Raw genomic sequence first — 22,596 nt, 5'->3', positions numbered from 1 at the left:
TATGGGGAGGCGACTTCGTCTGAACAAATAAAGTCAGTACAGAGGACTGGATGGCTGGACTTAGGATCTTCGGCTGATGGGGTCACAGCACCCAGGCAGCCAGGTGAGATTTCATCGGGACCTTTTCCGCAGTTAGCAGCGAGTAATGAAGGTGGCGGAGGGCTACCGATAGATTTAGGTATGGGTTTAGGGCAGTTATTGGGTGGGTTAGCAGGCTTATTAGCTGGTTGGGGTATGGGGTTATGTCCCCGTTGCCGGCATTGGGTTTAACACTAACAGGGGGCCCCTGGAGGGTTTGGTATGGGGTGGGGGGGGGTAGGTTAGCAATAGGGAGTAGTGTGACATCTGTGCAAACGCAGGCGGGCGGCACAGCAGATAATGAAATGGTGCGGTTAGATGACAAAGCGAGAGGGGAGGTACAGTATATGTATGCTTTGAGGGCCCTTTGGGGGCCCATTTAAAGCAGGAGATAAGGGAGCAAATTTGGAAGGGGGAATACATTGAGATTTTTTCTTTACTCCCGTTGGAGAAGTTTAATCTGGATAGGGGGCGGAGGGACGATGGTAAGAAAGAGGAGGAGGAGGAGAAGCAGAGATATCGTTTAATACCGCAAACTTTCTCAAACTGGTTGCAGGAGTTTGCAATATTAGCAAGCGTGATAGGGGAGAAGGCGCCGGAGTGCTGTTTTGCTACTTGGATGCAATCGGCGTGGCGTATCGGGTGTACGGGTGTATAGCCTGGCTGCGTTACGATGAACAGTTCAGGCAGCGGAAGGTGGTGCGTCCAGAAAAGAGATCACAAAGATATACTGTAGCTTTGTGGTTGAAGGTGTATGCACCTACTGTATTAGGTCGGGTCAGTCCTTTCGGGGGGAATCAGGAGGTGGGGGTCAATCCAATGTCGCGGCGAAGGGATTGTGTTTCTCGTTCAATGACGGGGGCTGTAAATTCGGAGCTAAGTGTAAATTTAAGCACGAATCCTCCATATGTGGGGGGTCCCATGGGGCTGTGCGATGCTTCAGGGGTAATAGACAAAGAGGGGGGGACCCCGGTCCGTCTGGAGAGGATGGAGCTGTTTCTAGATTGATACCCGGATAGAGAGGCAGCGGCTTTGTTACGGGAGGGGTTTTTATTGGGTTTTAAAATTTTGTTCGTTCCAGGAAGGGGGGGGGGGGTGTTGTTAAAAAGGAATTTGAGGTTGGCTAGGGAACATCCGGAGGTAGTGGCAGAAAAACTTAAAAAAGAGGTTATGCTAGGTAGGATGGCGGGCCCGTTTTCAGAACCGCCATTAGTGAATTTGCGGGTGTCACCACTGGGTGTGGTTCCAAAACAGGAGAGGAATAAGTTCCGACTTATTCATCATCTGTCTTTTCCAAGGGGATCTTCGGTCAATGACGGTATCGATCCGGCCTTGTGTTCGGTGGTCTATACCTCATTTGACGTGGCAGTTGTAGGTTAAGAAGTTTGGAAAAGGGGCGTTGCTAGCAAAGACCGATATTGAGGAGACGTTTAGGTTATTGCCAGTGCATCCAGATTGCATCTGTTGGGGTGTTTTTGGGGTGGGGGATTTTTTGTGGATCGGGGTTTGCTTATGGGTTGTTCCCTGTCATGCGCGTACTTTGAAGCGTTTAGCTCGTTTTTGGAATGGGGGGTGGCGGATTGGTCAGGTTGTCAATCTGTCATTTACTACGATTTTCTTTGTATTGGGTCCCCGAATTCTAGCGTGTGTGCGCTGTTGTTGCACACATTGGGTACGTTGTTCGGGGCATTTGGGGTTCCATTGGCAAAGTGAAAGACAATGGGACCGGTCACAGAATTTAGTATTTTGGGAATAGTGATTGACACAATTAGGGTGGAATGTAGACTGCCTAAGTTGGTGGATTTAAAGGGAGAGGTAGCGAGGGCGAGTCGGTTAAAAAAGATAAAATTTAGTGAGCTTCAGTCACTTTTGGGAAAACTTAATTTTGCTTGCCGGATTATGCACATGGAGAGGGTTTTTAGCAGACGGTTAGCGGGAGCGATATCGGGCATAGTTGCACCACACCACTGCATTCGGTTGGGGAATGAATTGAGAGCAGACTAGAAGGTTTGGAGTTCCTTTTTGGAGAATTATAATGGTCACTGGCTATTCATGGGTGAGGTGGTGAACTCTTTTGATTTTGAGTTATTTTCGGACGCGGCAGGGGGTTGTGGTTTTGCAGTTTACTGCGGGGGTCAATGGTGCGCTGGGGGATGGCAAGATAGTTGGGTGGAAAAGGGATGGGTTAAAAATTTAGCATTGTTGGAGCTTTTTACCATAGTGGTGGCAGTTATGTTGTGGGGAAAAGTTCTTCGGGATAAAAAGGTTTGTTTCCACTGTGATAATTTGGGAGTGATTCAGGCGATAAATGGGTTGTCGGCCTCGTCGCCATTAGTGGTGCGGCTGCTACAGCTGCTGGTATTGGAGTGTCTATCGCTTAATACTTGGGTGGTGGCGGTGCATGTGCCGGGGGTCGACAACGGTGTTGCTGATGCTCTCTCTCGTTCACAGTTGGATCGTTTCCGGCAGCTGGCCCCAGAGGCAGAAGAGTTTGGGAGGGTGTGCCCGAGTTGTCTATGGGATCTTCTGGAAGGACCGTAGCGGGGCTCATTCAGGCATCATTGACGCCCGGTACGTGGGCGACATATTTAAAAGCGTGGCAGTACTGGGAGGACTGGAGCAATATTTTGGGTGTTGGGAACGAAGAGTCGGAAGTTTCGCTGTTGTTGTTTGTGCATTGTAGAGAGGAGGGTTGGTCGGTGGCAAAGATGAATAGTTACATAGCAGGGTTGGCTTTTGGGTTCAAGTTGAGGAAAATGTCAGACTTTACAATGTCCTTTTTGGTTATGCGGGCGTTAAAAGGGTGTTGTCGGTTAAGGGCAGGGCAAGATAGTAGGAGGCTGGTGTCTTTTGCTTTGCTTTTGAGGTTAGGAGAACAGTCAAAGTGGCTTTGTAGTTCAGCCTGAGAGGAGTGATTATTTAGATTAGCGTTTTCCTTGGCGTTTTTTGGGGCGTTACGCTTGGGGGAGTTGGTCTGTACGACGGTTAGCCGAGTGGGAGGTTTGCTCAGGGAGGACTTGGATTTGTTCCACGATAGGGTGGAATTCATCCTCCGTCATTCAAAGACGGATGTAGAAGGAAGAGGGCGTAGAGCAGTACTGTTCGGCATTCCGGGCTGTGCAATGTGTCCAGTACAATGTATGCGGGAATATGGTGCAGACATGAGGATGGGGGTTTTACTGTTGTTAGTGCATAATGATGGGTCTTTTCTATCCCGCTTTCAGATTACTGCAGTTTTTTCACAATGTTTACATCAGTTAGGGCTGGGTCAGGCATTCAAGTCATTCGTTTAGGATTGGAGCGGCGACGGAGGCGGCTCAGTGGGGGTTGAGTGATGAGGTTATAAAGCGCATTGGGCGTTGGGAGTCTATTCGTTTTAGGTCTTATGTCCATATAAATCAAATGTAATTTGAAGAAGTTGCGGAAATGTTACAGGTGCGGTACCGGCCCTTGTGTGGATCTTTGGACATTCATATCTTTTTTGGGGGCTGTCTGGGCAGCGGTTCGTCTGGACAGTCAGCAATTGGGCTTCTCGCAGTTGGCAGTGGTGGTAAGGTGGTTGGGTCACAGGGGCATGGTATGGGCCTGGGTGTTGCCAGAAGTAAACCGGTTTGTTAGGCAGGATAGGGCACCTGATGTGTTAGTGCTGCATGTGGGCGACAATGATTTGGCAGCACAGCCGTTTTGGGAACTACTTTGGGACGTTAAGTTTGATCTGTTGAGGTTATGGGCTGCATGGTTGGAGCTGGACTCCCAGTTGTGGCGGAATTAAAAGGGGCCAGTCAGTGGTGCTTCTGAGCTGGTGGGCAATGGCTGGAGGCAAGATGGCTCACCACGGTGGGGTAATTTCAGTTATTTGGGGCTTCAAGGACCTCCCCCTGGAAGGAATTATCATTGTAAAGAGTTTATGGTTTTTATATATATTGTATGTTAATAAAACGGCTGCTGTGGCTGATTCATTCCAGCTTGTCCGAATTTTATTAAGGTTAAAGGGGTGTTGGCCATTAGGCAGGACGATCGGGTTAAAGGATTCGGTACGTTAGGAGCGCAAGACCGCATCTCTTTATATGCGGATGATGTTCTTTTTTTTATAGACCACACGGAAATAACCCTTCCTAGAATTATTCAAATGGTTAAAGCATTTGGTGAGGTGTCCGGTCTTCTTATAAACTGGTCTAAGACCAGTCTGATGCCAATAGACCCCCTGCCACAGAAAGAGGTTCTCGTAACACAGTTGGACATCGTTGACACTTTTCAATATTTGGGCTTGAATATATCACCCCGGGTATAAAATTTTGTACAACTTAATTTGATCCCCACAATGGCAAGGATTAGAGCTAAAATAGGGATCTGGTTAAAACTTCCCCTATCTAGAGCTGACCGAGTTTCACTGGTCAAGATGGTGATACTACCACAACTTCTCTATGTGCTTAGGAATTCACCTATTTGGATTCAAGATAAATACTTTAAACTCATGGAAAGAATAATTAATGATTTAATATGGGGAAGAAAACGAGTTCGATTAAAGCTGGAATATTTGTATAAATCACTGGAGTGCGGGGGTCTAAATCTCCCTTATTTTAAAGGTTATTTTATTGCAGCTCAGTTATTGATGTGCTACGAATCAGAAAACAGTGCACTGTTAGGGAAGTTGGTAGGGAGCTACGCTCATAATAATATATTTACTCTTTTGGAATCCGGGCTATTGAAGACCTATGAGCGGGGCTATAGAGAGATTATAAAGCTGCTCCTGAAAGTGTGGGTTACTACTAAGACATGGTTGAAGGTAAAAGGTTCACTTACATTCACGCCTCTTTGGCATAATGTCTACCTACAAAGGTTAGATGATATTGCAGCTGACACATTTTGGCAAAGGAACAACATTTTGTATATCTTACAGGTAGTTAGGGATGGAGACACTAAGCCATTTATAGAGATGACACATAATATAGAAAACTTCTCATGGTTTAGGTATTTTCAATTGCGTTCAGTACTATCTAGTCTGGACGATAAATTGGTGTTGGAAATAGATAGTTCATCTTTTTTGAATGATTGGGTAGGGGATACACTGTCTAGAATAAAGATTTCAAATATATATAAGCGATTACTTAAGGCACGTTTTAGTGATACACAGTCACCAGGACAAAGAGCATGGGAGGTGGATTGTCCGAATATACAACGAGAAGGGTGGGAGAATATTTTTGGGAATTTAGGTTCACTATCCCTGAACTTCAACCATGTTGTAGTACATTTTTATATTTGCCACAGATTATATATTACTCCTTTATGGATGAATAAATGTGGACTAAGGGATACGTCTAATTGCCCTAAATGTGACACTTTAGGAGCGGATTATCTTCATATGATCTGGACCTGCCCAGAACTCATAAACTATTGGAACAGCATCAATAATTTTATCAGGTACAAACTAAAAATACGAATCCCTTTTGAACCTCATCTATTCTTGCTTAATGATCTTTCCAAAATAGATAATCCTAAGTATCAAAAGATCTTTCTGGGTAGGATACTGATGCTGGCCCGAGTTCTGGTTAGTCGGACCTGGTTTGCTCGTTATACTCCAGATATAAATATATGGGTAAACCTTATTGACAATGTAAAAAACTATGAGAAAATCATCTTTAAACAGAGGGGAGCTGATGATAAGTGGACTAAGATATGGGGTGGTTGGAGGATTTGATTAGTTGTGAAAATTGTGGTTGCTGTGTTTTTTTTTTGTTTTTTTTGTTTTTTTTTTGTCGCACCACAGGTAGGGGGAGGGGGGTGGGAAAAAGGGAAGGGAAAAAATTTATTTTTTGTATTTTCTCCTGTATTGTAACTTGTTTGATATATTATATAATAAAGATAATTAAATGAAAAAAAAAAGGTTAAAGGGGTGTTGAACATTGGGTTGGAAATATATCGGTGGGGAGTGGGCCAGATAAGGGGCAGGTGAGTATTAGAGGGGTCATACGGAAGGTAACCAATACCTCCATTATGATAAATATGTAGATTTCAGTACATTTTACATCGGAAAACATAATGTATGAGAAAAATAGAAGAAGTTTTTAGCCATAGAAAATTTGCCCTATAGGTCAATGGTTGGAGTCTGTGCTTTCAATGCAAAAGGTTGTTGGTTTGATTTCTGGCAGAGACGATTTATTTAAAAATAGAAACTGAAGGACAGTTAAATAAATAAGGTTGTCCCCAGGCTTGGGGAATACCCAGCATCAGACTGGCCCACCGGAGTACCAGAAGATCTTCCGATGGACCCAGGCTCTGATAACATAATGGGTCCCAGTAGTCCAAGAGAAGAAAAACACATTTGGGGGAGCTGCCAATCACTTGCCAATAGGGTCCATATTGAGGATATTAGAGTTGGGCCCTGAGAATAATTTTCTCTGGTGGGCAGAAGGAACCCCAGTCCAACACTGGGAATGCCCAGTGCCATAGTTGAAACGCTTCAGGGCCATAGCACTTACTCCATAGTGGGCACAGACAGTGACTCCCAGAAGCACAGACTCCATATATGGACAACACCGGTAAGTTAATGAGTTAGTAAAAAAGAAATAAAAATACTGGTGCCAATAGTCTGAGCAAAATATTGGCTATGCTGGTGGAATACTGGCCATGTGGCAACCCTAACTACTCTTTATATCTGCTAACCTATAACATTACCATTACCTATATATAGTGCTGTGTTCTTTGGATCAGCAAAATCATCAATGTAGGAAATTCCCAGAGGAGTAATAGGACTCTCTCCAATTCCTCGCAGCATATTCCCGAGCAAGACGTAAACCCAAAAGTGAGAGCTTGTCTTCTTCACACACTCTGAAAACATAAACAGGTCACATGTAGCAGTAAAGATGTTGTAAGCTTAGACCAACTGCCTAGACCTGCGCCAGATTTATCACAGGGGTTTAGACTGGATGATAAATGTAGTGTATTGCCAGACACATTTCTTCAGCTCTATACAAACTATTAGTTGTCTTAGTTTGCAAAAGAAGTTTACACCAATATTGTGGTCCACTTTTGTCGAAAAAAATCATATATAAGGGAACACAATCTGTGAATCCATGCAGTCATGTTGTGATATGTGGTTAATTAATGTAAACCAAGATGCAACACTTTCTGGTGCAATTTATATAAACATCTAGGTGCACTCACTTTAGTAAATGCCAGCTACAGTATTGTGTATAAAAATGGTGATAAATATGACTGCAGGTAACATCTACTACATTATCTGTGGAGTTATCACTGTGTGTTATCAGAAAATGTGCTGAGGGCCAACTATCCTGGAATATCCGGGAGGTACCTGGAAAAAGGCGAGATCTCCCATACTCCCAGAAGACCAAACAAATCTTTTGGGCGCCTTGCGGAGGGGTGCTTTCTCTTGGAGAGTGACCCTCCATGTACTTAACTGTATGTGGTTGCTGTTTGACATATGACAGTTTTTTTTCTGTTCTTCGTACAATATCCGTTTTTGTTATATTTTGATCACATGAGTCTGAGGTCAGTTACTTACCTGGTTTGATGTCCTCAGTTAATGTTGTGTTGGCCAGACATGGGGAGACACTATAGGTGGAGTCTGTAGAATTGATGGGCGAAGTCACTTGCACCTTCACTGTATCATACTTATAACTGTGAATATAAAAGCGTGTGAGTGAAATGCTGGAGCCAGCAGGACACTGCCTCGGCCAATCAGTGCTACGCTTGTTTTCTCCTCCAAGACGTCATGCGGTCAGCAAAGCATAGCACACAAGCTATTGCTGGCTGCGAATAGAGAGACCTGTGTGCAACAGAAGAGCCCACCCTCAGGAGAACTCAGGCAGATTACCAACGTACCCCACAATGAAAATTTCTGGTGGGCCAATTACCTTTTACAATGCAGTGGGCCACCTGACTGCTCCGTGTATTACAGTATGTAACACACATAACAGACCCCTAGCCCTGCCGTGCTATGGGGATTTAAGGAGTCCCTGCTCTGAGAGTTCCATGCTTGGCTGTATATGGCTATCTACATTAGTCTCATGATGACTCCATATATGGCTCTTTCCATATATACAGAAGAGTCATCCCTGAGGGTATCCCAAAACGCTGTTAGCATCATATATGGGGGTACCCCTGTATATTTGAAATTTATTCTGTTCCTACATTTAAATTACTGGCAGGTCTCAAACCCAGGGCGTTCTGTATGGGAGACTGACATACAAACCAGTAGGCTACAGAGCCCATTATTAGAAAGCTCTTCTCTAACAAATCTTCGTCCCTGCACTATTAGAATGCTAAAGGCCCGTACTTAGCTGTATGTAGGTAGGACGAAAATTACTTGCATTTTAACCTCCTTATGACCTCTGCTGTACATGTGCAAATGCTTTATTGTAAATACTTTGTATATGTACTATATTTTGTATGTTTTTGGCTGTTTGTACCAGTTAAGGATGTGGATGGCAATGGTTGGCAAGGAACAGGGCTAACCAACCTGTTCCTCCCCCTTGGTTGGAGTGGGCTAGAGGGGAAGTTCCTGGGTAACCTTAGAGAGGAGAGGAAGCACACATCTGGGCTTCTGCTCCCGTGAAGGATTCTCCAGAGAGAACACCACAATCATATTCTCAAGTAAATCCTTGAGAAGTAAGAAGGCAGAGTGACCAGCTAACATTGCATTAAAGACACTGCTGGAAGGTGAGAGACTATGGCTAAGAGTCCATTCAGACGTCTGTAGTGTTTTGCGGTCCACAAATTGTGGACCGCCAAACACGGACAGCGCACATCGCCAGCACCATATAGAGAATTCCTATTCTTGTCCGCAGCTGCAAACAAGAATAGGACATGCTCTTTTTTTTTGCGGAGCAGCGGACCGGAAGTTCGGGGCCGCGGAACGGAAGTGCGGATGCAGACAGCACGCTGTGTGCTGTCCGCATCTTTTCCGGCCCCATTGAAAATAAATGGGTCCACACCCGTTCCGCATAATTGCGGAATGGATCCGGGCCATTCATACGGACGTCTGAATGGACCCTTAGTCACCCATCAACCGGACTACTGTTAGGCCAGTTACTATAAAAGTTGAGTCTAGATCTGATAGTGCTTACAAGTGCTAAATTGCAGCCATCCATAATATTTACTGATGCCAGAAAAATTGCACGTGGAATGGTTTTTCCATCACATCATACACTGCTCCTATCCAGGGGTTACACCGCCCTGCAATTCAGCAGCGGTGGTTGTGCTTGCACACTGTAGGAAAAAGTGCTGGCCTATGCGTACTTCCATGGTTTGGACACCAGAGAGGCTGATGCCTTTTCTTATACTGTGCAAGCACGGCCACCGTTACTGGAAGGCAGGGTGGTCGTAACCCTTGGATGTGAGCAGCCTATAATGTGATGGAAAAATGAATCAATCCAGCAAAGAAGGCAATATGGACAATCACCATACATTAGTAAGTTCCTATCAGGCAAGAGCCCCAACATCAGGGTGTGCTACTATGATTTATATGAACTGTCATTTTGTCACTTCACCTCCCTGAAAAACAGATAAAAAGTGATCAAAAAGCAATACACATGTCAAAAGGGAATCAACAGAAACTAAAGATCACCCCACAAAAAATGAGCCCTTACTCAATTCAGTAGAGTAACTAGCAAAAAGTTATGGCCATGCAAAAAATATATATTTTGTCCAAAGTTAAAAAAATTTTGTTTAAGTATTAAAACATTTTAAAAACTATATAAATGTGGTATCGTTGTAATTGTACTGACCCAGAGAATGATACTAACAGATCAGTTTTAACGCCTAGTGAACACCGTAAAAACGAAACCCAGAAAACTATGTTGGAATTGTGTTATTTTTTCAAATTCCGCCCCATTTGGAAATTTTCTCCAACTTCCTGCTACATCATATGCAATTAAATGGTGTCATTAGAAAGTACAACTTGACCTGCAAAAAATTAAATACCTCATACGGCTATGTACAGTATATGGAAAAAACAAAACAAAATAAAAAGGGCTCAAAAATACTATGTACCCCAAATGATACCAATAAAAACTACAGACGGTCTTGGAAAAATCAACCCCTCACACATCTCCGTCAAAATAAAAATAAAAAAGTTATGGATCTTGGAATGCAAAAATCTTTTCTTTTTCTTTTTTTTAAAAAAAAGGGTTTTTATTGTGCAAAAGTAGTAAAATGTAAAAAAAAAAAAGTGTATATATTTGGTATCACAGTGATCATACTGACTATGTCACTTTTGCTGCAAAGTGAATGCTGCAAAATTTACATTGTGTTATGCTTTTCGGATAGGTCGTCCACATAATTGATGCATGTGCTCCATCCGCTAGTGTCCTGGCTTACTTGGCTTGGCCTGTCCTTCTACCATTTTGGCTCCACCTACAACATGGGGCCGCTTCTATGCTTTTTTCCAGGGCTCCTTTGAGTTGCCAATCGGCCCCTGGACTCAAGGTACTTGGGAATGGAGCTAGGTAGAAAAATACCCCCTACAGGACTCCAGTGTCAGCCCCCTCTCCATGACAATAGCGCCCGCTCACCTCAGTGAGCGTATGGATGGTGGGGGTCTCCCCTCAGACAGTTTAGTGTCAAGTAGCATCTACCACATAGTATGAACTCAGATAGTTATCAGTGTGCATTGTCTGTTGTGTTACCAGGTGACCAAGGCCCTACTACATCATCTGTACTTGCTGTGTTAAATTGGGATTTCTTAAAACCGTATCCACTTTGCAGGTACGTAAACAATGTGGATTTGCCACCACACATTTACTGCATTTTGTCCCATGGGGATGCGCCCTAATATTGCCATGTATCTATAGGGTTGGCCCCCAGAATCAATTCCACTAGTGGGTCGTTAGCACCCCATTCCGACAATCGCCAGAGCTCAGGGTCAGGATATAACACAGTGTGGTACATACGGTCCCATGAAGAAATGTGGCATCGCTGTAAGGAAACCACCCAGCGCCATGACCAAGCAGCCAGCTGCGATAATTCTTGGTCTATGAAGCTTTGCCCCAAAGTAACTGACAAAGGCAATCATCAGCAGGTTTCCTGTATGGAGAAAAAACAAAAAAAACTAAGATAAAATGCCCCAGACATGAAGGTAAATTAAAGGTAATAATAATAATTACCCAACTCAAAGCTTCCATCCACTATTCCGACCGTGGAGGAGGAAATGTCGAAGCGGCGCTCAATCTGAGTTATTGAGCTCTTCATGTAACTCCCAGCAAATGCCTTAGCGAAATAACAGAAAGAAAGAGCGACCAGGAAAGTCTGCAAAAGAGAGGGGGAGGATGACAACATTGCCTCCTAGAGTGCTACTACTGAAACACTGGAGAGCAGAGATGAGCAAATTTCTAAAACAAATTATTTGCCCGCTTCGCTAAATTTTTTTATAAAAATTTTGTTTGATACAAATTTATTTGCAGCAAATTGCGTTAAAAATGAGCTATTCCCTGGCTGCAGAAAGCCTGTATAGTGGTGTAGAACAATGTGCCTTGCAGTAACGCACATAGGGAGTCTGCTGTGGTAGTGAAACAATACTGTGAGTCAGTATGACATGCAGATGACAGGTGTCGCTCTTAGAATCACTGCACACTTCACTTATTTGGGCAGTTATGGGGCCAAAATTGACCACAGGGGCACAATGACAGAGTGTGGAGGTGGTGGCAGAAGCAGCATCAGGAGGAGGCCACAGGGTGGCACAATGACAGAGTGTGGAAGTGGCGGCAGCAGCATCAGGAGGAGGCCACAGGGTGGCACAATGACAGTGTGGAGGTAGCAGCAGCATCAGGAGACCACAGAGTGGCAAGGTGACATTGTGTGGAGGTTGCAGCAGCATCAGGAGACCATAGAGTGGCAAGGTGACATAGTGTGGAGGTTGCAGCAGCATCAGGAGACCACAGAGTGACCCGGTGACAGAGTGGGAAGGTGGGTGGCAATATCAGTACCAGCTGAAGATGGTGGTTGAAAGAAGGAGCACTTGGCATCAGATGTGTGGCATCAGGCGGGTGGCGTCAATAATAGTAGCTGAGGCAGGTAGCCAGAAGTAACCGGTCTTATTGGTCTACTGTAGTCTGATGCATCAGGCATTGGTGGGTGGAAATCCTGGCTGATCCACGTCTGATTTATCTTGACAAAGCCTCTCCACATTTTGTGTGGACACGTGAGTTCTTCTTGGGGTAACTATTAGTGATGAGCAGGAGGTGCCATATTCGATTTTGCAATATTTCGCGAATATTCGATTGAATATTCGTCTTGTATTCGTCAAAATCGAATATTGGTCATTATTCTATTTATCGCGAATAATATGCGATTTCATTATTTGCGTATTGTGAATTTTCTTTTAACTGTATAAGGCAACTTTCCTATGGCTATGGCTAGGCTAATATGTGTATTTTAGGAATATTCGCTATATTGCTAGAACTTCATTTTTTAGAATATTCGTAATATTCGAAAAAACTAAGTTATAGCAATATAGAGAATATTCATAAAATACACATATACACTGTAATTTAGCTAATATAGTGCCATAATCTTTTTTTTTTTGTCAATTTTTTTTTGCCTCTTCTGGACTTCAGTTTTGGAAAAAATTTACACTATTAAAAAAAAATACTATAGCACTATATTCGCTAAATTGCAGTCTATATGTGTATTTTACGAATATTCGCTATACACTGCGTGCAGAATTATTAGGCAAATGAGTATTTTGACCACATCATCCTCTTTATGCATGTTGTCTTACTCCAAGCTGTATAGGCTCGAAAGCCTACTACCAATTAAGCATATTAGGTGATGTGCATCTCTGTAATGAGAAGGGGTGTGGTCTAATGACATCAACACCCTATATTAGGTGTGCATAATTATTAGGCAACTTCCTTTCCTTTGGCAAAATGGGTCAAAAGAAGGACTTGACAGGCTCAGAAAAGTCAAAAATAGTGAGATATCTTGCAGAGGGATGCAGCACTCTTAAAATTGCAAAGCTTCTGAAGCGTGATCATCGAACAATCAAGCGTTTCATTCAAAATAGTCAACAGGGTCGCAAGAAGCGTGTGGAAAAACCAAGGCGCAAAATAACTGCCCATGAACTGAGAAAAGTCAAGCGTGCAGCTGCCAAGATGCCACTTGCCACCAGTTTGGCCATATTTCAGAGCTGCAACATCACTGGAGTGCCCAAAAGCACAAGGTGTGCAATACTCAGAGACATGGCCAAGGTAAGAAAGGCTGAAAGACGACCACCACTGAACAAGACACACAAGCTGAAACGTCAAGACTGGGCCAAGAAATATCTCAAGACTGATTTTTCTAAGGTTTTATGGACTGATGAAATGAGAGTGAGTCTTGATGGGCCAGATGGATGGGCCCGTGGCTGGATTGGTAAAGGGCAGAGAGCTCCAGTCCGACTCAGACGCCAGCAAGGTGGAGGTGGAGTACTGGTTTGGGCTGGTATCATCAAAGATGAGCTTGTGGGGCCTTTTCGGGTTGAGGATGGAGTCAAGCTCAACTCCCAGTCATACTGCCAGTTTCTGGAAGACACCTTCTTCATGCAGTGGTACAGGAAGAAGTCTGCATCCTTCAAGAAAAACATGATTTTCATGCAGGACAATGCTCCATCACACGCGTCCAAGTACTCCACAGCGTGGCTGGCAAGAAAGGGTATAAAAGAAGAAAATCTAATGACATGGCCTCCTTGTTCACCTGATCTGAACCCCATTGAGAACCTGTGGTCCATCATCAAATGTGAGATTTACAAGGAGGGAAAACAGTACACCTCTCTGAACAGTGTCTGGGAGGCTGTGGTTGCTGCTGCACGCAATGTTGATGGTGAACAGATCAAAACACTGACAGAATCCATGGATGGCAGGCTTTTGAGTGTCCTTGCAAAGAAAGGTGGCTATAATGGTCACTGATTTGTTTTTGTTTTGTTTTTGAATGTCAGAAATGTATATTTGTGAATGTTGAGATGTTATATTGGTTTCACTGGTAAAAATAAATAATTGAAATGGGTATATATTTGTTTTTTGTTAAGTTGCCTAATAATTATGCACAGTAATAGTCACCTGCACACACAGATATCCCCCTAAAATAGCTAAAACTAAAAACAAACTAAAGACTACTTCAAAAAATATTCAGCTTTGATATTAATGAGTTTTTTGGGTTCATTGAGAACATGGTTGATGTTCAATAATAAAATTAATCCTCAAAAATACAACTTGCCTAATAATTCTGCACTCCCTGTATTGCTATAAATTCGTCTTACAAATATTCTGAAAAATGAAGTTATAGCAATATAACGAATATTCGTAAAATACACATATAGACTGTAATTTAGCTAATATAGTGCTATAATCTTTTTTTTTTTGTCTAATTTTTTTTGCCTCTTCTGAACTTCAGTTTTGGAAAAAATTGACACTATAAAAAAAAAAAAAAATACTATAGCACTATATTAGCTAAATTACAGTCTATATGTGTATTTTACGAATATTCGCTATATTGCTATAACTTCGTTTTTTTAGAATATTAGTAATATTCTAAAAGACGAAGTTATAGCAATATAGTGAATATATTAGTTATTTACAATATTATGGGAGGGATGGGAGGAGGGGAGTCGTTGTCTCGGGGCACATCTATGGTGGGCAGGCCTGGGAGGTTTACCCTCCAGGGAATGACCTAGAGGCAGGATAGTTATAAGCTAATGACAGAAAGACTTTTTGTATGGAATGTCCACGGCCTAGCGGACAGAACCAAAAGAGTGATTGTTTCTGATATAATTGGCAAACATCTTCCTGCAATGGTGGGCCTAGTTGAAACGCACCTGACTCCCGAGAAAGTCTTATGTATGAAAAAAAGGTGGGCACAAGCTGAGTACCATTCCTGCTTTTCTTCTTTCTCGCGGGGGTCAGTGTCTATATACACAACAAAATACAGTACGAACCTATCGGACAAAGAATAGATAAAGAGGGTAGGTTTGTGTTTCTCCACTGCAGATGGTCCCAGACAACTTGCATCTTGACGTTTGTTTACATCTCCCTTCCTTTTTCTCTCTATGTTATCTCTCAACTCTGTGACTTTGTAAGTCAGAGAATTATACTGCTAGGAGATTTTAACAAAGTTATTGACCGGGGATTGGATCGGATTTCTGCCGGATGCCGGAGCGGGTCGGGAACAGGAGAAACATCCTCTTTATCAAATATATGTCAAGAAATGGCGCTAATAGATATCCGGCGATATCTGTATGGCGATGCAAGAGTATACTCCTGTTTCAGCCGCTCCTGTACCGCGCTATCCAGGATAGACCTGGCTTTTACAACTGCCAACTTTACTAACAGGATAGTCCGTATGAAATATGAACCACATACAATCTCAGACCATTCCCCAATTCTCCTAGTAATAAAAAAGTGGGAGGGCGTGAGGAAACTTCGCACTTTTAGACTTAACCCTCACTGGCTTAATATACTTCAGGAACAGGGAGAAATGGGGAGTGAGTTGGAAGAATTCTGGAATTTAACGCTAGCACTGCTCATAAACATTATGTCTGGGACGCTCTAAAAGCCTTTACCCGAGGTATCCTCTACGCTAAAATCCAAAAAGCCAAAGCTACTTATGCTGAAAAGGAGACTGCTCTGAAACAGCGAGTATATTGTAATGACCGGCGACACGCACAGGGAGGAAAAAGGGAAAGCCCTGCCCAAGGGAGAGGGAAAGGTGGTGACCCCTGACTCACCTTGCGCTGGCACCTGACTGCCCTGACGTCCCTAGACGGGTTCCTCACCCGTGCGGCGATCACGTGCCTAAACCCTGGCTTTCCCTAAAATGAGCCCTAGATAGTGAACGGGCCGGTAGGATCGCTAGTCCGCACCACTGACACTAAGAGGGAAACACCAGGGAGAGGACAGACAATACAGACAAACACATACACCCAGGTGGGCGACCACAGCAGACCACAAAGGTCCAACAGGGATCCGGAGGGTAGCGTTCTGGACCAACAACCAGAGAACGCAGCAACACAGCTCCAGAGGGTCAGAATAGATGTCCAGGCAGGAAGCTCTATATCTGGCAACCAGAGAAGTGTGAGAGGGGAATATAAGGAGGTTGGGAGTGCTGGACTAGGAACAGCTGAGGAGAAGGAGCTACGGATCCCTGAGTGAGCCAAAAGGGTTTGCAAAGCAAACCCAGAAAGCTACCATAAGGAAACAGCCCTATCTTACATAGAGCGTGCAGCCAACCGCTGCGACTTCCTGACCCCGGGTATAACGGAGTCAGGCGTGGTTCTAGATACCCTCGTGACAGTACCCCCCTCTCTACGAGGGGCCTCCGGACACTCAGGACCAGGTCTCTCAGGATGAGAGGCATGAAAAACCCAAAGTAGCCTGTCGGCGTTTACCTCAGACGCAGGAACCCAGATTCTTTCCTCGGGACCGTAACCTCTCCAATGCACCAGATATTGAAGAGAGCGGCGGACCCGACGAGAATTAACAATTTTGGATATCTGTAATTCTAGATTACCATCCACAACAACAGGAGGGGGTGGCAGCGGTGACGGTTCTAGAGGTGGAACATATTTCTTGAGTAACGACTTATGAAAGACATTATGGATTTTAAAAGTCTGAGGTAACTCCAGGCGAAAAGCCACGGGGTTGACGATGGCTACAATTTTGTAAGGACCAATAAACCTAGGACCCAGTTTCCAAGAGGGAACCTTCAATTTAATATTCCTAGTAGACAACCACACATAGTCATTCACTCCTAGGTCCGGACCTGGCGACCGTCTCTTATCAGCCATGCATTTGTATTTACCTCCCATATTTTTCAAGTTAGCTTGCACCTTCTGCCATACCGATGAAAGAGATGACGAAAACCGTTCCTCTTCGGGAACCCCAGAAGACCCCCCCTCTTTGAAAGTACAGAATTGGGGATGAAAACCATATGCACCAAGAAATGGTGACTTGCCAGTGGATTCCTGACGACGATTATTTATGGCAAACTCAGCTAATGGTAAATATGATGACAACAACTCTTGGTTTTCAGACACAAAATATCTTAGATATGTCTCCAGGTTTTGGTTGGTACGCTCCGTCTGTCCATTCGACTGAGGATGGAAAGCTGAGGAAAAGGACAAGTGTACCCCCAAACGGGAACAAAAAGCTTTCCAAAATTTAGAAATAAACTGGGTACCCCGATCTGAAACAACATCGGAGGGGACCCCGTGAAGCTTCACGATTTCACTGACGAATACCTGAGCAAGAGTCTTGGCATTAGGTAGTGCGGGTAACGCAATGAAGTGTACCATTTTGCTAAACCTGTCCACTACTACCAAAATAACTTTTTACCCGCAGACAAAGGTAAGTCAGTGATAAAATCCATTGACAGATGTGTCCATGGTCTATTGGGAATGACGAGTGGTAATAGAGACCCTGCAGGACGTGTATGTGAAACTTTTGCGTGCGCACAGGTAGAACAAGAAGACACAAAATCCAATACATCCTGACGCAACCTTGGCCACCAAAAACGACGAGACAATAGCTCCAAGGTTGCTTTACTACCCGGGTGCCCAGCAAGTGCCGAATTATGATGTTCCTTTAATAATTCGAAACGCAGGTTCAACGGTACAAACAATTTCTCTGAGGGGCAAGAGACCGGGGCGTCCCCCTGGGCCTCTAACACCTTCCCCTCCAGAACAGAGTGTACCACAGAAACAACCACTCCTCTTTGAAGAATGGGCACCGGATCACTCACATTACCCCCTCCAGGGAAACAACGAGATAGTGCATCAGCCTTGGTACTCTTTGCCCCAGGACTATAGGTAATCACAAAGTTAAACCTGGTAAAAAATAGCGACCACCTAGCTTGTCTAGGGGTGAGACGCTTAGCTGATTCGAGGTACAGAAGATTTTTGTGGTCCGTAATCACAGTGACGGGGTGGACTGCCCCCTCTAAAAAGTGACGCCATTCTTCAAACGCTAGTTTAATAGCTAATAGTTCCCTATTGCCAATATCGTAGTTCTTTTCTGCTGCAGATAGTTTTTTAGAAAAGAAAGCACAAGGACGCCATTTGCCAGGAGACGGACCCTGAGACAGCACCGCCCCCGCTCCCACCTCTGATGCATCGACTTCAACAATAAAAGGCTGAGAGACATCAGGTTGGACTAGTACAGGTGCTGAGGTAAACCACTCTTTTAGAGAGGAAAAAGCAACTTTAGCGGCGTCAGACGATTTAGAAAAATCAGTCCCCTTCTTAGTCATGTCAGTAAGGGGTTTTACAATAAGTTAATAATTTTTAATGAATTTCCTATAGAAATTCGCGAAGCCCAAGAACCGTTGCAGTGCATTGAGGTTCTCAGGAAGATCCCAATCTAAAATTGCCTGGACCTTCCTAGGATCCATACAGAAACCTGAAGCAGATAAAAAATAACCTAGGAATTGTATCTCCTGAACGGCGAAGACACATTTTTCAATTTTAGCATATAATTTATTAGTCCGTAGGACCTGCAGTACTTGTCTGACATGCACCTCATGTGTTCTCAGATCAGACGAATAAATTAAAATATCATCTAGGTATATTACCACAAACCTGCCGATTAGATAACTAAAAATGTCATTAACGAAATGTTGAAAGACGGCAGGAGCATTGGTCAGACCGAAAGGCATAACAAGATTTTCATAATGCCCCTCAGGGGTGTTAAAAGCTGTCTTCCACTCATCCCCCTCCTTAATACGAATCAGATTGTAGGCCCCCCTAAGATCAAGTTTGGAGAACCACCTAGCACCCGCAATCTGGTTAAACAGGTCAGGAATGAGAGGAAGAGGGTATGGGTCTCGGATGGTTATCCGATTTAATTCGCGAAAATCTAGGCAAGGACGCAGGCCCCCATCTTTCTTTTTAACGAAGAAAAACCCTGCAGCCACGGGTGAAGAAGAGGGTCTGATGTGTCCCTTAGCCAAGCTCTCGGAGATATAATCTTTCATGGCTTGTCTCTCTGGACCAGAAAGATTATATAACCTGGTCTTGGGTAATTTTGCTCCGGGAATAAGGTTAACCGGGCAATCATAAGGACGATGAGGTGGTAATTTCTGACAACCCTTTTCAGAAAAAACGTCCTCAAAATCCGAAATAAATGTAGGTAGGGTAGTTATGGAGGCGACTAAGCAATTGCTATTTAAGCAATTTTCTCTGCACTGCTCACTCCACTCCAATATCTCCCTGGCCTGCCAATCCACCACTGGATTGTGCGCTACCAACCAGGGAAGACCCAGCACTACCGGAGTGGGAAGCCCCTCCAGAACATAACATGAAAGCATCTCGTTATGGTGGTCCCCTACCCGAAGGTGTAAATTATGAACAATGTGGGTAAGGTTTCTCTGAGACAAAATGGGCATCTATCAAAATGGGCATCTATCAAATTTACCCCTGCTCCACTGTCTAGAAAGAAATAAATAGTCTCCATCTTATCACCAAAAACAATAACCGCTGGTAACACAAATTGCGATGTACGTATGGAAGAAACGTATAATCCCCGGCTGACATCCTCCACACAGCCTGGGGATAGTAGTTTTCCGACGGTCTTTTGTTTCTGAGGAAAGAAGGACAGACATTAATGAAATGACCCCTCTCCCAACAAAAAAAAAAAAAAAACAGGCCTACGGCGAGCCTCAGGAGGACGGACCTGACGAGTAGTTCCTCCTAGCTGCATAGGCTCGTCTAAGTCCGTACAGACTAACTGCTGCTTGGGAGGGGTTACCAATGGCTCCGGTTTTTTCAACCTGTCCCTAAGGCGTCTATCTATTCGGATAGAAAGGGACATAACCGCATCAAGGGAAAAGGGGGTCTCATATAATGCAAGCGCATCCTTAACCCTTTCGGATAACCCAGAGCAGAACTGACTCCTGAGAGCCGGGTCGTTCCATTGGGTATCCGTAGCCCACCTACGGAAGTCAGAGCAATACTCCTCTACCGGCCGCTCTCCTTGTAGGAGTCTCCGTAATCTTGATTCAGTCAGTGCGACTCGGTCAGGGTCGTCATATATGAGACCCAAGGCACCGAAAAACTCATCCACTGACCGAAGAGCCTGGGAATAAATAGGTAAAGAGAACGCCCCGGACTGCGGGTCCCTCTGCAGCAGGGAAATAACAACCCCCACCCGCTGTTCTTCATTACCAGAGGAGTAAGGGCGCAGTTTAAAATATAATTTACAGGCCTCAAACTTGTCCCTTCCCCCAGAAAATCTGTCAGGGAGAGGGACCTTGGGTTCCGCAACAACCTGGTTACCAGTAGCAACCGCTGGGCCTGCGGTCAGTTGTAATTGCTGCTGGAGGACCGACACCTTCCATCCTGCCACCTCCGAAGACAGGCCATGAAACTGTTTGGACAGAGCAGCAATTTGATCCATACTGGATTCTAAGTAGGTAAAAAAAAAAAAATTATTTTATTTTATTTTTCTTTATTTTACCTACACAAAATAAGGGCCAGATATAATGTAATGACCAGCGACACGCACAGGGAGGAAAAAGGGAAAGCCCTGCCCAAGGGAGAGGGAAAGGTGGTGATCCCTGACTCACCTTGCGGCTGGCACCTGACTGCCCTGACGTCCCTAGACGGGTTCCTCACCCGTGCGGCGATCACGTGCCTAAACCCTGGCTTTCCCTAAAATGAGCCCTAGATAGTGAACGGGCCGGTGGGATCGCTAGTCCGCACCACTGACACTAAGAGGGAAACACCAGGGAGAGGACAGACAATACAGACAAACACATACACCCAGGTGGGCGACCACAGCAGACCACAAAGGTCAAACAGGGATCCGGAGGGTAGCGTTCTGGACCAACAACCAGAGAACGCAGCAACACAGCTCCAGAGGGTCAGAATAGATGTCCAGGCAGGAAGCTCTATATCTGGCAACCAGAGAAGTGTGAGAGGGAAATATAAGGAGGTTGGGAGTGCTGGACAAGGAACAGCTGAGGAGAAGGAGCTACGGATCCCTGAGTGAGCCAAAAGGGTTTGCAAAGCAAACCCAGAAAGCTACCATAAGGAAACAGCCCTATCTTACATAGAGCGCGCAGCCAACCGCTGCGACTTCCTGACCCCGGGTATAACGGAGTCAGGCGTGGTTCTAGATACCCTCGTGACATATATGTTCTACAAGGGAGAATAGACACAGAGCAGATTGCAGATGTACGGCAGGGTTTACTTAAGGCAAGGGAGGAATATAACCACCATCTTCAAGATAAATGTCAACAAAAGATCTTTTTTTCATGTCAAAAAAAGTTCTGTGAGGCAGGAAAGCCAGGGAGATTATTAGCTTCCCTGATCCGAAATCAGCAATTTACCACTGTAATTAAAAGTATTAGATCTTGTAAGGGAAAGATATGCACAGACAGGGCGAATATTGAACAAGAATTTGCCAGTTACTTTGCTACCTTATATAGAAAAGAGTTAAAGGGGCGACATGTTGACCACAAAGTACTCCTGGATAGGATTAATCTCCCCTCCCTCTCCCAGGAGGATCGATCGGTGCTGGAAACTCCCCTCCAACTCCTGGAGTTGGAGGAAGCATTGAGAGCAACTAGAGGTAATTCCTCCCCCGGGGCTGATGGTCTTCCTTTTGAATTATATCGGCGGTATAGTGATGTGTTGCTACCGCACCTGCTGCAGGTATTAAATGTGTCTTGGAGTGAGGGCCGTCTACCCGCATCAATGTCGGAAGCAATTATCCCTTTGTATATAGGTGAACAGGGCACTCAAGGATAACTGTGACCATATATTTGAAGCAATGATGAGCTTTATTAGTAATATAAATATAATTGATAAATAAAACAATTATGAATGCAGTAGAATAAATTGCAGGTAAAAAGTAATCGACAGATAAAAATATTCGACAAATAAAAAATATTCGACAGATAAAAAATATTCGATTGACCAACAAAGATTCGATAGTCTGATATAATTTATCTTTAGTCCAATGGTTATGGATATCCAAAAAACTTAATATCGATAAATCTATTCGTTTTCACAGTCATATGCCTTATAGTTGTTCAAATTGTCGCGGCGGCGTCCCGCCAAGGCGACGTAGGTAGCGGCAACTCGCTACTGAATAGCTTGCAAGCAAATATAGTCCATTACCTTTATATCGACCAGATATTCGTCTGAAATAATCACAAGAGCCTTCAGATGTACTCACTCCCAGGATATGCCTGTTGATGTTTGTAGCAATATTCAGTCAGGAGGTTAAAGCCGGCTCTCTGTTCGGTTATGGTCGGTTTGTTGGTAAGGTAAGTCTTTCAGTATAAAGAAGGGGTGTAGCACCAGACGCGTTTCGGGGTCCAACCCCTTCCTCAGTGGTATGCTTCACCCCATTCAAAACCCCTCTTTTATACTAGATGTTCCATGCTTAGATTGACCTCAATTCGATCGTCATATCCTGTTTGTTGATTTACTCAGGTGTTCTTCATTAAATCACAATCACAGAGAGGAATGTCTTAAGAAGAAACTAAAAAGTGCTTTTACTATCTTTTGCAATTCATCATATTTCTGCA

At 44.1% G+C, this 22,596-nt stretch overlaps 1 protein-coding gene across 2 annotated transcripts in view; it reads right to left on the bottom strand.

Moving 5' to 3' along the window:
• LOC121003617 (solute carrier organic anion transporter family member 1B3-like) overlaps positions 1 to 22,596 on the bottom strand; it is a 186,394-nt gene that overhangs the window by 127,347 nt on the left and 36,451 nt on the right. For both annotated transcript variants that reach the window (XM_040435466.1, XM_040435467.1), the window contains exons 2-5: positions 11,202 to 11,343; positions 10,989 to 11,121; positions 7,601 to 7,716; positions 6,760 to 6,906 (exon numbers count right to left, since the gene is read on the bottom strand). In XM_040435466.1, coding sequence (XP_040291400.1) covers positions 6,760 to 6,906; positions 7,601 to 7,716; positions 10,989 to 11,121; positions 11,202 to 11,343 — 538 coding nt within the window. The remainder of the gene's footprint in view (positions 1 to 6,759; positions 6,907 to 7,600; positions 7,717 to 10,988; positions 11,122 to 11,201; positions 11,344 to 22,596) is intronic.

This window comes from Bufo bufo, chromosome 1 (assembly GCF_905171765.1).
Source record: "Bufo bufo chromosome 1, aBufBuf1.1, whole genome shotgun sequence".
Taxonomy (NCBI): domain Eukaryota; kingdom Metazoa; phylum Chordata; class Amphibia; order Anura; family Bufonidae; genus Bufo; species Bufo bufo.
This window is presented reverse-complemented; position numbering and strand designations above follow the sequence as displayed.